This window comes from Callospermophilus lateralis, chromosome 6, assembly GCF_048772815.1.
Source record: "Callospermophilus lateralis isolate mCalLat2 chromosome 6, mCalLat2.hap1, whole genome shotgun sequence".
NCBI lineage: Eukaryota > Metazoa > Chordata > Mammalia > Rodentia > Sciuridae > Callospermophilus > Callospermophilus lateralis.
In genome coordinates, this window is record NC_135310.1 from 91,707,808 (window position 1) to 91,721,162 (window position 13,355).

At 35.3% G+C, this 13,355-nt stretch overlaps 1 protein-coding gene across 1 annotated transcript in view; it reads right to left on the minus strand.

The window, feature by feature from the left end:
* The window catches only part of Adgrb3 (adhesion G protein-coupled receptor B3), a 674,891-nt gene that overhangs the window by 369,822 nt on the left and 291,714 nt on the right, over nt 1-13,355 (minus strand). Inside the window, exons 5-6 of the mRNA XM_076860054.1 lie at nt 11,857-12,021; nt 11,133-11,297 (exon numbers count right to left, since the gene is read on the minus strand). Coding sequence (XP_076716169.1) covers nt 11,133-11,297; nt 11,857-12,021 — 330 coding nt within the window. The remainder of the gene's footprint in view (nt 1-11,132; nt 11,298-11,856; nt 12,022-13,355) is intronic.

The following is a 13,355-nucleotide window of genomic DNA, read 5'->3' on the forward strand; positions in this document are numbered from 1 at the left end:
CACCTGAACCTGGGATACCTCCTGCTCACTCACATGTACTCACATGTCACAAAGAATGATTGGTTATTTCCTAAATATTTCACACTAGTGCAAATGCTGTGTGTTCTGCTTAAAATGCTTTCTCCTCCCACTTTTGAAAGTATAATTCCAATTTATCTTTAAAACACAGCCTACATGATGGATTTTGTAAAATGATGGAAATCTATTTTCACTGTTAAACCTAGTAGCCACTAGCCAAATATGGTTCAGTTGCTAAAATGCGCTCAGTGGGGCTGAGGACAGAATTTAAAATTTCATTTAACTTTAATTAATGTAAATTAAATTCAAATGGTTACTACTTTGGATATTGCTATAATAGATGATAACTATTTCTGTAAATTCATTCAAAAACTCTTATGGAATATTTTAAAATGGAAAAGTAGAATAAGTATTAAAGTTCACAAAATACATCATGAATAGTTTATAACATAATCAAACTCTATATAAAATGACTAGTTTATTTTTACTGACATGACAGTTTTTATCTATTATTACAGTTATACTTGATTACTATTTGTTCCCTCTATGCATCTCTCTTCTCTTTGTTATCTTCATCATCATCTTTTGATTTATAATCTTTACTTCCACAAAACTTGCACTGTCTTTCTAGTGTTCAAGGGTTTCAAACTCAAATTTTCTTCAGTTCTACTGATGAAATCTGAAATACATTTCATAAAACCTGTTGCTACAGCTTCTAGTATTTCCTGATTTAGTCTTGATATAAACCAGTGAAAAAGTAATCTGTACACTGAACTTCTTCATTTCCCTGGAGTGGACTCAGAAAGCTTTCACACTTTATGTTCTGGCAAAAGGCATTCATTCCCTCTCTGTGCCCCTCCTCCCTGTCCACCGTGGTCAGAATATCTGGTCATTGTAGATGTTAGCCACTAGATGGCAGTGGTGGGCCAACAGGGTGAATGTTTACTGGGCCTGCAGCTCAAACTGATGAGGTTCAAAATCAAGGTTGCAGTAGTAATAACAATCTTCTGGGAAATATGGGTCACTGCTTGATTTTTTAAAGGGCATACTACTTGGGGAAAGATGAAATGTCGTTTTTTCATGTAAGGAAATATGTTTAATGCTTAAACTGGCCTGTTACAAGGTCCTGCAATCTGGTTCCCTTTGGCTGTGTTCCTTCCCTCTGTCCTCTCACTACCTCCTCAGTCACAATGGCCTCCTGGCTGGCTCCTTCTCCAATACTCTGGTTGAGCTGGTGCCTCAGAATGTGTCCACCTGTTCTTTCCACCCAGCATATCCCTCCTCCTTGTCCTTAAGTATCTCCATGGCTCATATATTCACCACATTTTATCTTAACTCAAATCTCACATTTTCAGTGATTTGCTGACCCACCCTTCCACACTCCTGTTCCTTCCTTTGCTCTGTTGTTCTCCAAAGTATGTGTCTGTCACCTTGTTATATCTACATTTTTTAATAGGTTATTCATTTGTTGGTCTCCTCTGGCTAGACAATCTATTTTTCAACTATGCTGATTCTAAAGATCACAGAGAAATAAGATGATTCTGCACAATACTGAGGGTGTGTGTGTATGTGTGTGTGTGTCTATGGAAAATGGTCAGGCACAAGTCATTCCAATTAAAAGTAGAAAGAGACAGAGATTAGCTATTATAATCACACTAAAAGTTAAAGAGATTTCTAGGGTATCAGATATTGGAAAATTTGACCTTGGAGGGTTATATCTAATTTGTAAGAGCCAACGTGCCCCTTTTTAGAACCCTCTGAAGTGACCTACAGTATGCCAACTCTAGGTATGAAAGAAGCTGCATAAGCACTAGTTCTCTTGGGTCCATTCACAGTACTCAATTACTAACTTATTGACTATCTGTTTGATCTACCTATAATCAAACAAAACCAACCAAACCAATAATTTTCTCAGTCTAGGGAGGCTGACAAACTTTATGTTTTGCTCTACTATAAATTCACAGAGCCTCAGCTGCACTGTGCTTCTTGAAGACAGAAACCCAGTACACAAATGATAAGAAAGGGGAATCATCGATTTAAAATTTGCAAATTGGTCCAGGATTTACAACTTTTCAGTACTGATATCAAATCCCACAGCTGCTTTAAATATTTGATTAAAGGTGATTTTGGCATTCTTTGAAGACTATATCTTAAAAAAAAATTAGTAAAGAAAACAAGTCTGTTTATGCACATACTAGAAGCAAAAGAGCCTAGACACTAAAATAAGAATTTATTTTCTTCTATCTTATGTTCATACATCTCGAGTAGTGGGGATCTTCCTGGGTTCTTCAGTGCCACTTATAGAATTTGTTCACTCTACAAATATTTAGTTTCCATTATATCCTAATCCCCCTTTAAAATACTTTCCATATAAAGGATGAATAAGAATTGTCAGGGTCTCTCAACTACCAAGAAATGATCAGGAAGAAAATAATATGAGAAATTAACACTCAACAGGATGTTCACTGTGGTCTGGTGGCTCTAGAAGTACTGTAGGGAGAAGGATGTGAGCAACAGATTTCTAGAAAGGATGTCCAAGTTGAGGTAAAAAAGATAAATAGGACTTCTGCAAGGAGGAATGGGAAAGTCTTCCATGTGAACCATTTATGGGAAGACCCAGGGGCCAAGAGAATAGGAACATTCAATAAATTGGGCTGTTTCAGAATGGACAGAGTGTAAAGTTGGGGATGAGTAGAAGGTGGGTAGTTGCAGGAGAGGGAGGGCTTATAAATGATGGGTGGCCAAGAAGTTTGAATGTACTTTAAGGTCAAAGGAAATTATGTTTTTTTTTTAATTAATTTTTATTGTAGGTTGTTCAAAACATTACATAGTTCTTGATATATCATATTTCACACTTTGATTCAAGTGGGATATGAGCTCCCATTTTTACCCCATATACAGATTGCAGAATCACATCAGTTGCACAACCATTGATTTACATATTGCCATTCTGGTGTCTGTTGTATTCTGCTGCTGCCTTTCCTATCCTCTACTATCCCCCCTCCCCCCTCCCCTCCCCTCTTCTCTCTCTACCCCCTCTACTGTAATTCATTTCTCCCCCTTATATTTTTCCTCCTTTCCCCTCACTTCCTCTTGTATGTAATTTTGTATACCCCTGAGGGTCTCCTTCCATTTACATGCAATATCCCTTCTCTCTCCCTTTCCCTCCCACCTCTCATGCCTGTTTAATGTTAATCTTCTTCTCATGCTCTTGTCCCTACTCTGTTCTTAGTTACTCTCCTTATATCAAAGAAGACATTTGGCATTTGTTTTTAAGGGATTGGCTAGCTTCACTTAGCATAATCTGTTTTTACAAGTTACGATTGCAGTTTGGAGAGTGAATTGAAGGAACATGAGACCTCAGACTAAGAGACCTGGGACAATCTAAATAATGTACAAAGGGAGGAGGAAAATAATCACAGGAAATGGCAATAGGAAGTAGGTGGATTCCAAATCTGTTTAGGAAGTAGACTGTACTCAACTTCATGGCTGATGGGTGCAAGAGGGAAGGAAAATGGAGAAATAAGAAGACTCCAGGAGGGACATCCAGTGTGCTTCATCTTGAGCTACAGTATGTGAAGCAGAGATGGCTTGGGAGAGATGCTGAAATAGTTTTGCATTTGTAATATTTGAGCACATTTAGATACTATCCAAAACCCAGTTGCTATATGGAACCAAAGCTCAAGAGAAAAACATAAGCTAGAGATAGAGATTTGTGTTAATTTTTTTTGTGTGTGCTTAATACTACTTATGTGTATTTTGTAAATTAGAAAATAGATAACTAGCTTAGGCTTCTCTCTGTGCTCAAAATAAAAACATATTATCATGCAGCAATATGAAGGACTCCTGTATTTTTATGCCTTAGCAAAATGGAAGAGCAACTCTTGTGCATCAGCTGAAACATCCCACTGTTTGCTATCACTAGCACAAAGATACAAAAACTCATTTGTAAGATACAACTGTACTTGAAGTCACAAGTATGTAGTTAGCATGCTCCCTTAAAATAAGGTAGCAATTACCTAGTGATTAGCTGTTAATCTGTCTATTCAAACTGATTTTCTGTCTCTTAAAAATAGCAGAAATTATACAGGGTTTAAATCAATTTGATGTGGAAAATTAGTTTTCACCTCATATGCTAGAATTTCAGCATTAAAGAGAAATTGATTCAAAAGTATAGAGTTGGCATGCAGAAAAAAAAATAAAAGGAAAACATGCACTACTAGTGACCCCACATTTCAATTTTTACTTGCTGGCAAATCGTGAATTATTATGTTTTGTGAATTCTCAGGTTGGGGGATGCAGAGGTAAATGAGATAGATCCAGTCTCTGTGCTCACATGGTTTACAGCTCTAAATTCAAAGGTGGAACCTACTCAGGTGAAGAATTCATGCTGCTGTCAAGGCCTGAGAGAAAAAAGAGTATTTATGAAGTGTTTCATAATACTGTGCCTCACAAAAGAAAAGGTTTTAGCTATCTCAAGCATACAATTGTATCAGCAATCTGTATGTTTCACTAGGAATTATTCTTCTAAGTGAATTTCGTATTTTAATTTATCAAATTCCCATAGTAACCTCCCTTGGTGAATAGAATATATTTTAAACACGAGGAAACCAAGGTAGAGAGAACTATGTAGCCTAAGGTTACAGCTGGGAGGTGATGGCTTACAGACACAAACAAGACCCATTTTCAGAGTAGACATTGTCCCTAAGCATAGGGGTACTTTTTTTGTTGTTGATCTATGATAAATAAGTTATTCATATATTTCACAAAAAAAATTGTTCTTAAGTGTCGAAGTCAGAAACGGCAAACTTTAATTTTATCAGCAAACTGTGTGTTAGAGATTGCCTGTGTGAGTGCTGGTCTGGATCATGTTTTATGTACACACTCCCAAGCAAATTCTGTATTTTATCATTTAATCCTACATTTCAGCTTAGTAGATAAGATCACTCTAGTTTCAAGCTGTTAACTAATTTAATTAAACAATGGCTAACTTCAATTTTGAAGAATAACTAAATAATTCTTTACCAAGTTTTTATTAGATTTTTTAACATTGAAGTGCATTCCAGACTTTGCTGGAAAATTTTACTTGCCTTTTTATATTATTTTAGGAAAAGCTGAGGATAAGAGTCCTTTTTAGCCTTCTCTAATCTTAGCACATGTAGAAAGTGATGACTTGGAGGCACATTGGCATGAGTGGCAAGGCTACTTGAGACTTGAGCCACCTGGCCACAGCCTCCTGTCAGGCCAGCTGCACTGAAGTCTTTAGGATCATTATTTGGACACATGGAGGGCCAATCCCAGCAAGGCGGGTTACAGGGTGGGACTGCCTCAAGGAGCTCTGACCTAAAATAATGATTAAGTAGTGCCTAAAATGTGTGTTTATTTTTATTACAAAGCAACTGGAGATAGAAGAAAGAAACAAAAAAAAAAATGTATAAGTATTTCTCTACTTTTTGACTTGAGAATGCTCAGCATGTTGCCAAATATTTCAATATTGGACAAAGTAGGGTAATATAAGATTACAACAAATTGCCTTTTAAGTTTCTACCATGACAGAAGCCATGGGCTTCTGTCAAAGTCTCATCTGATGAGCAATCTGTAAGACAAATTATGATAATAAAAGTCTCCATAGAAACAGGTTTGAAAAGGGACATAAATTACTATTTGATATAGATATTGATTCTTTTAGACCTCAGTGGTTTCTCCTTAATTCTGCCTATAAAATTCAGTTGATTTTTTTTCCAGAACTGTTGAATGGACTATATAATAAAACCCATGCTTTTGTGGGAGGATCGGACACTATTTTAAATATTTATTAAGCAACAGGTGGTCTCTCTTACACAGGGTTATCTTCAAGTTCTAATTAATTTCCATGCTTTTTAGAAGTGACATGGTAAAAACAAATAGAACATTTAAGAAGAAAGAATTCAATTTCTAGTGCCACCTACTGTTAAACACTGAACCTAGTGTTTAGTTTTAGGTGATTGATGTAAACTTTAAAGTGTGACATTATTTGTTATGTCCAAAAATATTCAGTGAAAATACTTGCTTTAACCTTATGAAGACTCAACCTATAATAGCATAATTCCCTGTAAAATATACAGATACCATCTGACATCAGAAAAATCAGAAATTCCAATGGAATAGGAGCTTTTAAAAGCACTATTTGTGATGAACTAATAGTAGTTTAAAAAGAAAAAGGCAAAGCAGATGTCAACTCATATGCAATTTTAACATAGAGTAGCATTTTTTCTCTTTCAATAAGAAAATGCAAATTTTATACTCACATATCTGGATTTCTAATAGTGATTACATTTAGCCTTAAAATGGAGTACTACACCGGCGTTTTGAAGGGTCTAATTTACCAAACATATTAAACTTATCTCTACCAAAGACAAAATAATTGTACTGGAAGTGATTCATCCACCACACCACTAACTGGGACCTGGGAGAAAATAAGTCAATGTGAGTTAAGATGCTGTCTTCTTCCCTGACACCTTGCTCACACTCACTTATATGTGTATACAGTAGCTAATAGCCTTGGGGAATAAGAGGCAGCAAAAATATACTCCTGCTCAGGAAGAGAGGTGCTGGGGATAAGAAGATCTGTGTCCTGGCATTGCACAGTTTTTATCAAACCTATTCAAATAATACTTAAGTTGTTTTTCCTGCTTCTTCATGGAACAGGAAAAATGAGGACTGGAGAACTGAGAGTTGGATAAGGACTAAACCATCTTTACCCACACAACTAATTAACTGTCCTACTTTTCTTTATATGACTGCTGTGAAGAGATCTTATTTTGGTTGAAATGAGTTAGCTGAAAAAACTTAAAATGGATTGTTTGTATTTTCATTATCAACAGATTACATTAAAAAATCCCTCATCATTTCTGAAGAAGCATGAATAAAATAGAATCTTGTTGAGTAAGAATGAATAAAATAGAAGCACGAATAAAATAGAACTTTGCAATCTCTAATGAAGAGAGGTAAGTTGGAGGATTGCATTTCATTTCTCTGTTAGTTTTCACATTATTATTATTAGTATTACTATTTTTTTTACTATAACAGATCATTGCACCCCAAAGGATGATAAGCAGACCAGCATCCTCAATAATACTTGACATTTTCTTAAAAATGCAAATTCTCAAATTCACCCAGACCTGCTGAATCAGAGTCTGTGGAAGTCCATCTTAGGAGTCTGTGTTTCAACAACCTTTCAGGGTGATGTTTAAGTATACTAAGGTTCAAAAAGTGTAGCTTTGGAAAATGAGAGTGGGCAATAAAAGAAAAACAAGGGGGCATAAAGTGAGCGAGTTTTGTGATTCCTCCTACTGAAGTTCAAAGAAAATTATTCAGAAATTAAATGAAGTTTCTTTTGGTATTTGGAGGAGAAACTGTACTGTTGCAAAGCAACTTTACAAGATAAAGAATGGTCAATCCCAGAATGACATTTCTACAAAGTGGGGGATTGGGTGTGTAGGGGGAGCTTACATACATTATATTACAGGTTGCCAAATTCTAATATAAATGAATACCAATGTTCTAGAAAGGTTTTGTGCTACCAACATTACTGTCCTGCTTTGGTATGAATATTCAGAGATATCCCCAAAATTGCTGCATCTGTGACCCAAGATACTATTTCTAGGTACACTCATGATATGGGCTAATTTGCGTCACAAGTTTTTCTGAGCACACTCAGCCTGCAAGTTTCGCTTAACGTTTTCAGACAAAGCAACTGTCATTCCAAGAAGGAGGTTTTATTTATATATTTAAGTGTAATATCTTCCTGTAAATGGTAGATTCCTACTCAGTAATTAATGACTAAAAGAGTAATGGAATCTGGAAATCGAGTTGTAGAAATAGTGAGCTCTTCCCCTGAGAAAGTAAGAATGTCCCCAAGGAACCAAAAAGTTAACAGAGGCTAAACCAGCTATAATATTTGCTTTCTAAATAATAGTATCCAGGAAATTATTTAAAAAAATAAATGAAAAATATCATAACAAAATCAGGGAAAACTACTACCATCCTACCATTTTACTCCTCAGAGTCTGAGGGTATACAATGAGAGTGAGGTGAATAAGATTATTATTTGGCAAATTTGACCAATTTAAAAATTGAAACCCTTAATTATCTTCCCTGTAGTTATTCTATTTCCCAACTACTAGTATTTATAAAAATAAAATTTCCATCCCTACAATTTCTTATGATGACAAAAGAATAATCTTATTCTTGGTTATGATGTTTATGAAAATCTTTAGGTTATCCATTTACCCTTAAAGAAAAGTCCTAACACTGATGTGCAAATATTTTTATTGTCTACCTTTAGTAGACATTACAGCAGCTTCTAATTAAGTCCAGATGATTAATTATTATTTTCACTGCTTATCTAGACAAAGATGAAAGGGTATTATATCTCCTTCCTGACTACAGAGGGTCTCCTTGCACACTTGATTAATTTGTTTTGCTTTCAGATTAAGTGAAGCATAAAAATAAATAGCAGTTTTGCCCAGGTATCTGAAGAAATATTCACAATGATAATAGTAGAAAAAACTTATTGTTCTAAAAGGAACATTTGTTGAGGCTTTGTTATTGATGAAAAGAGGAAAAATGCCTTAGTAAATGTTTTGGTAATTTGAAAGTTTTCTCCGTTAATATTGTCCATGTGCAAATGTGCACCTATAAAATGATTGGAATTGAGAATATTAAGGTCCTACTTACAAAAATGATACAGTGACCATAGAAGAAATCAAGGAGGATTAGGATCTAATTTTTAGATCAAGTCTACTGTGGAAAACTTAGAAATACTGTTGTCTTAATAAAATAATATTATTGCACATGAAGAAAGATAAATATAAGCAAACTATTTTGATAAAACATTTTATATTCTCTATAGTGAAATGCATTTTTGAAGTTAGTAGTCATATAAAGCTTTTGAGGGACAATGTAATTTGTGTTTATATAAAAGTATCAGACCAGGATTCAAAGGCCTAGTGTATGTACCTGCATGTGTGTGCATATGTGTGCATGTATGTGTATATATAAACATATATTTGTCTCTGTGAAGCAGTAATTTGTTAATTATTTACCTGATTCAAGAATTTATTTTAATTATGTAACTACATACTTGTAAATAATTTGTTGTTCCTTTCATATATTATCCAAAAGAGTAAAATGAAAATGTTAATAATACTCCAGAATGTATGGTGTAATATAAAGGTATTTTTAATTTTATGTGATAATTTTTCAACTTGCCTTAAATCACAAAAGCCAACAAATATATTGAGGCAATACAGTACAGTATTTTTCTTGTAAACAGATTTGTAAAATGTTTTCCAAACAGCAGGTGGCAATCTTGGTAAATTCGATTGCACCAGAACCATCTTACCTAGATATATACAGATGAAAGACAGTTTTAAAAGACCTATTAAGAACTGTAGTATGCTAAGACTGGTTAAGGTAACTTCAAATACTACAAGAGTCTTGTTTAATCATGCTTTATTGTCTAATGAAATTTGTCCCTAGGTGAACTTAATGTTTTTGTTTAATGCTTCTTTATTTCCAGGCAGCATAGGAGTCATTTCACAGTGCTAAACTGTGTAGGTATCCTTCACATCAAAATGTTGCATGCTGTTTACTTCTTATCATTCTGAATTCATAAGGCTTTAGAATTAAAAAAAAAAAATGATCTTAAGCCCAAAGAAAACCTACTGACAAATTGCTGCTCTTAAAGTTTAGTTCCTGTTAGTATTCTTGGTGTTGAACTGTGAGAAATGTTTAGAAGTCTAATTATGGAGAAAAGAAAGTTTTGACTTCTAGATATCTCTGAGAGTACTGTGGTTTTTATAAACAGATGCAGTCATGTTCCATAGAGACAGAAATTCATAGGTTTCTGAACTGAAGAGATCTGCAACTAGTTGTGCTCACTATATTTTCAGCGTCTGTATAGCAGGAGAGAGAGATAGCTTCCCCACAGGGACTGGCTACCAATAGAATAAGAGATTCAGATTCTCCAAGTTCAGCCTTTTCCTGTATACCTCACTGTGAAGCACTGTCAAATTTTAAAATTTCATCATATCACATTTTAAGTGTGCTTATAATAATTTTGCTGATGGCATCATCCTATAAATTATATTTACTGAGTTTTCAATATGCTAATGATATTTTATTGAATGAACATGTGATTTGGAAGAAATCTCTCTCTCTCTCTCTCTCTCTCTCTCTCTTTTTTTTTTTTGCAAGGTGGCACTGAGGATTTAACCCAGAAGCACTCAACCACTGAGCCATGACCCCAGCACTTTTTAATCTTTAATTTTGAGACAGGGTCTCCTTAAACTGCTGAGGCTGCTTTGAACCTGCAATCCTCCTGCCTTAGACTCCCGAGCCACTGGGATTATAGACATGCACCACTATGCCTGGCAGAAATCTTTCTTTATGTAATCTTTAAAAACATATGCTTTGTAATCTGGAAAAGTTCTGACCTTCATATTTTTCTGTACTTATATGGAAAAATATTCTAATGTAGTAGCACTTCAACTCTTTACCTGGTAATTTAGACTTTATGCTTTCATTTTAGAATATTTCTCTCATAGGAATTTCTTTGTACAGTGGAAATTTGAGAAAGAGGTAGGAACAGAGGTGTTCAATGGCATCCATCAAGTGAGGTTAATCAGCAATAGAATATAAAATGTCTGAATTTCAACATCATCTCTTTAGCTTCTCACTGAACTATTTAACATATTTTGTATTTCTGGTATATATAATATAAGGCAACTTGCTTTGTGTTATCAGTAAACAAACATTTCAGAAAATGGTAGAAAAGTTAATAATAATAAAGTAAAAAAGTTAATAAGCTAATTTAAATCACGGTCTTCCATATTTTTATTACCATATTTTTCAATGTCATTTTGCAACAAATCATTTAAAACCAATAAAACTATTCTATGATACCTCTGGAGGGATTTCCCATATAATAGAGAAAACGTAAATTGCCAGGTTATTATTAGCAATCTTTAAACTGAGGAAGTACTGTCCTTGACTAATAGCATTATTTTTAATCTTTTGTAAATTTCTGGTTGCAAACTGTTTCCCTTGGGATCATTTCTGTTCATTCTTACCAGGGCATCGCTGTTCACTGCATCGTCTCACTTCTTCGCCTGTTCCTTCACATTGCTGTCCTGTGATTGCTGCACCCTGACAAGTCCTTATTCTTCTTTCCCAACCTCCATCACAGGATTTAGAACATCCACTCCAATGGCCCCACTGATTCCACTGACCGTTGGCTAAAAGAAATGTGTCATGGTCAATGACAGTGCTCTACCACATACTGATTTAGGAATCTGTATATCTCAGAACATTACAACCCCTTGAATTTTTATTAATCTCCACCATGAATAAACTAGTCAAATATTTGACTTACTGGCCAAATACAGTTCATTGTAATTAGCAAATGGTTATATTAGTGTGTCTGACTTTTGTGTCTGATGAGTTAGACACATTTACTTGTAAAAGTGTCAGTTCAGTGCTAAACTTTGTTAACTTACTTGGTATTCAGTCTCCTGAATTTGTCACTTTACTAACATGGTATTTAGTAGAATAAACTTTGATATACTGGCTTCATTTATTAGGAATATAAAAATATCTTATTATTCCATGATTATCTGGCATGGTTCTGTCAGGTTTTATTTTATTCACTTATTTATTTTATTTTTCATGGTGATGTGGATTACGCTTGGGGCCTCACCCATGCTAGGCAAACATTCTAACACCAAGCTATAGCCCAGCCTGGTTCTGCCAGGTTTTATGAATGGCAGACATTCATTAGATGCAGGACTTACTTACCTGTACACTCAGGGTTATAGCACTCTCTGCTTTCTGCCCATGGCCCTCTGCATTCAGAGCCCCCATGAGCAGCTGCAGTGCACTGCCGGCTTCTCTGCTGGGTCCCATTTGAGCATGTCACTGAGCACTGGCTCCATGAACTCCACTCCTGCCACTGTCCATCAACTATCAAAGCAGAAAGAGAAACATTGTGAGGAGATCTCCCTATTGGGAAGTCTGTACAGTAAAACTAACCTTAACAATGAATCTCCACCAGTGAATTCTCAGGGAATGCAATGGAAGATCACACTAACATAAGATTTTACTATTACCCCCAAAACTATTATTACTTTTTCACTTATACTTTCTTTTATGTATCCCCAGTATCTCTTTTTTAAAATTTTAAAAAATTTGCTCTAATTAATTATACATGACACTAGAATACATGTATGTACTCTGATATATCATACATAAATGGAGTATAATTTTTCATTTTTCTGATTTTACATGTTGTATAATCACATTGGTCATGCAGTCACATATGCACATAAGGTAATAATGTCTGATTCATTCTACTATCCTTCTTACCTCCATATCCCCTCCCTTCCCTTTACTCCCCTGTACCTAAAGTAACTCTATTCTTTCCACCCACCCTCCCCTTATTGTGAATTAGCATCTTCATATCAGAGAAAAGATTTGGCCTTGAGTTTTTGGGGAGTGGCTGATTTTGCTTAGTATAATATTCTCCAGCTCCAACCACTTACTGGCACTAGTATCTCTTTTGATTCACTTATTTCTTCAAAGCTATTGATCATTCAAAAATACAAGGTCTTGAGCCCCAACTTAGAGTACCAAAGGTGAAAAATAAATAAATACTAACCAATGCATCAAGAGCTCATATTTTAGAGAGGGATCTCTTAAAAAGAAACCATTAATTGCCTACTAAATAAATCACTGATAATAGTGTGTTGCAAAGCTTGATTTTAGAGCACTATGAGAGAAGGACTAGGAAGTTTTCCTTGACAAACTGAGGTTTCAGGCAAGCCCTGAAGAACAGTGAGAAAATACTTAGGACATGGTTTCTCTATAAAAGGATACACAAATGTCTGAGGCAGCAGAAATATGGGCACTTGCAGGAATTGGAATAAGGCCATGGTGAACAGAATCTAGAGAGCCAGGTAAAGAGAGGTGGCAGAAGACAATGGTAAAAGAGCAGAGGCCAAATTCTGCAGGGCTTTTGTCAGCTGTGTTATGAGTTTTGGCTGTTATAATCAGATTAATAAGAAGCCCTTGAAGGATGGCATTGATCTAGTGCAGCGTGGAGACATAGTTACCTGAGAAATAAGGGCGGGTCTGAGGCAGTAATGAAGAAATGTTTGGAGGAAATCAGAAAGCTGCTAGGGAGGAGAGGTGAGAGGAATACCTGAAGGACTGGCCTTGGAAGCAAAAGCAAAGAAAGCATCCAAGTCATTTTCAGATATCTGTATCTGATCCTTAGGATCTAATATGGACTGTTAAAC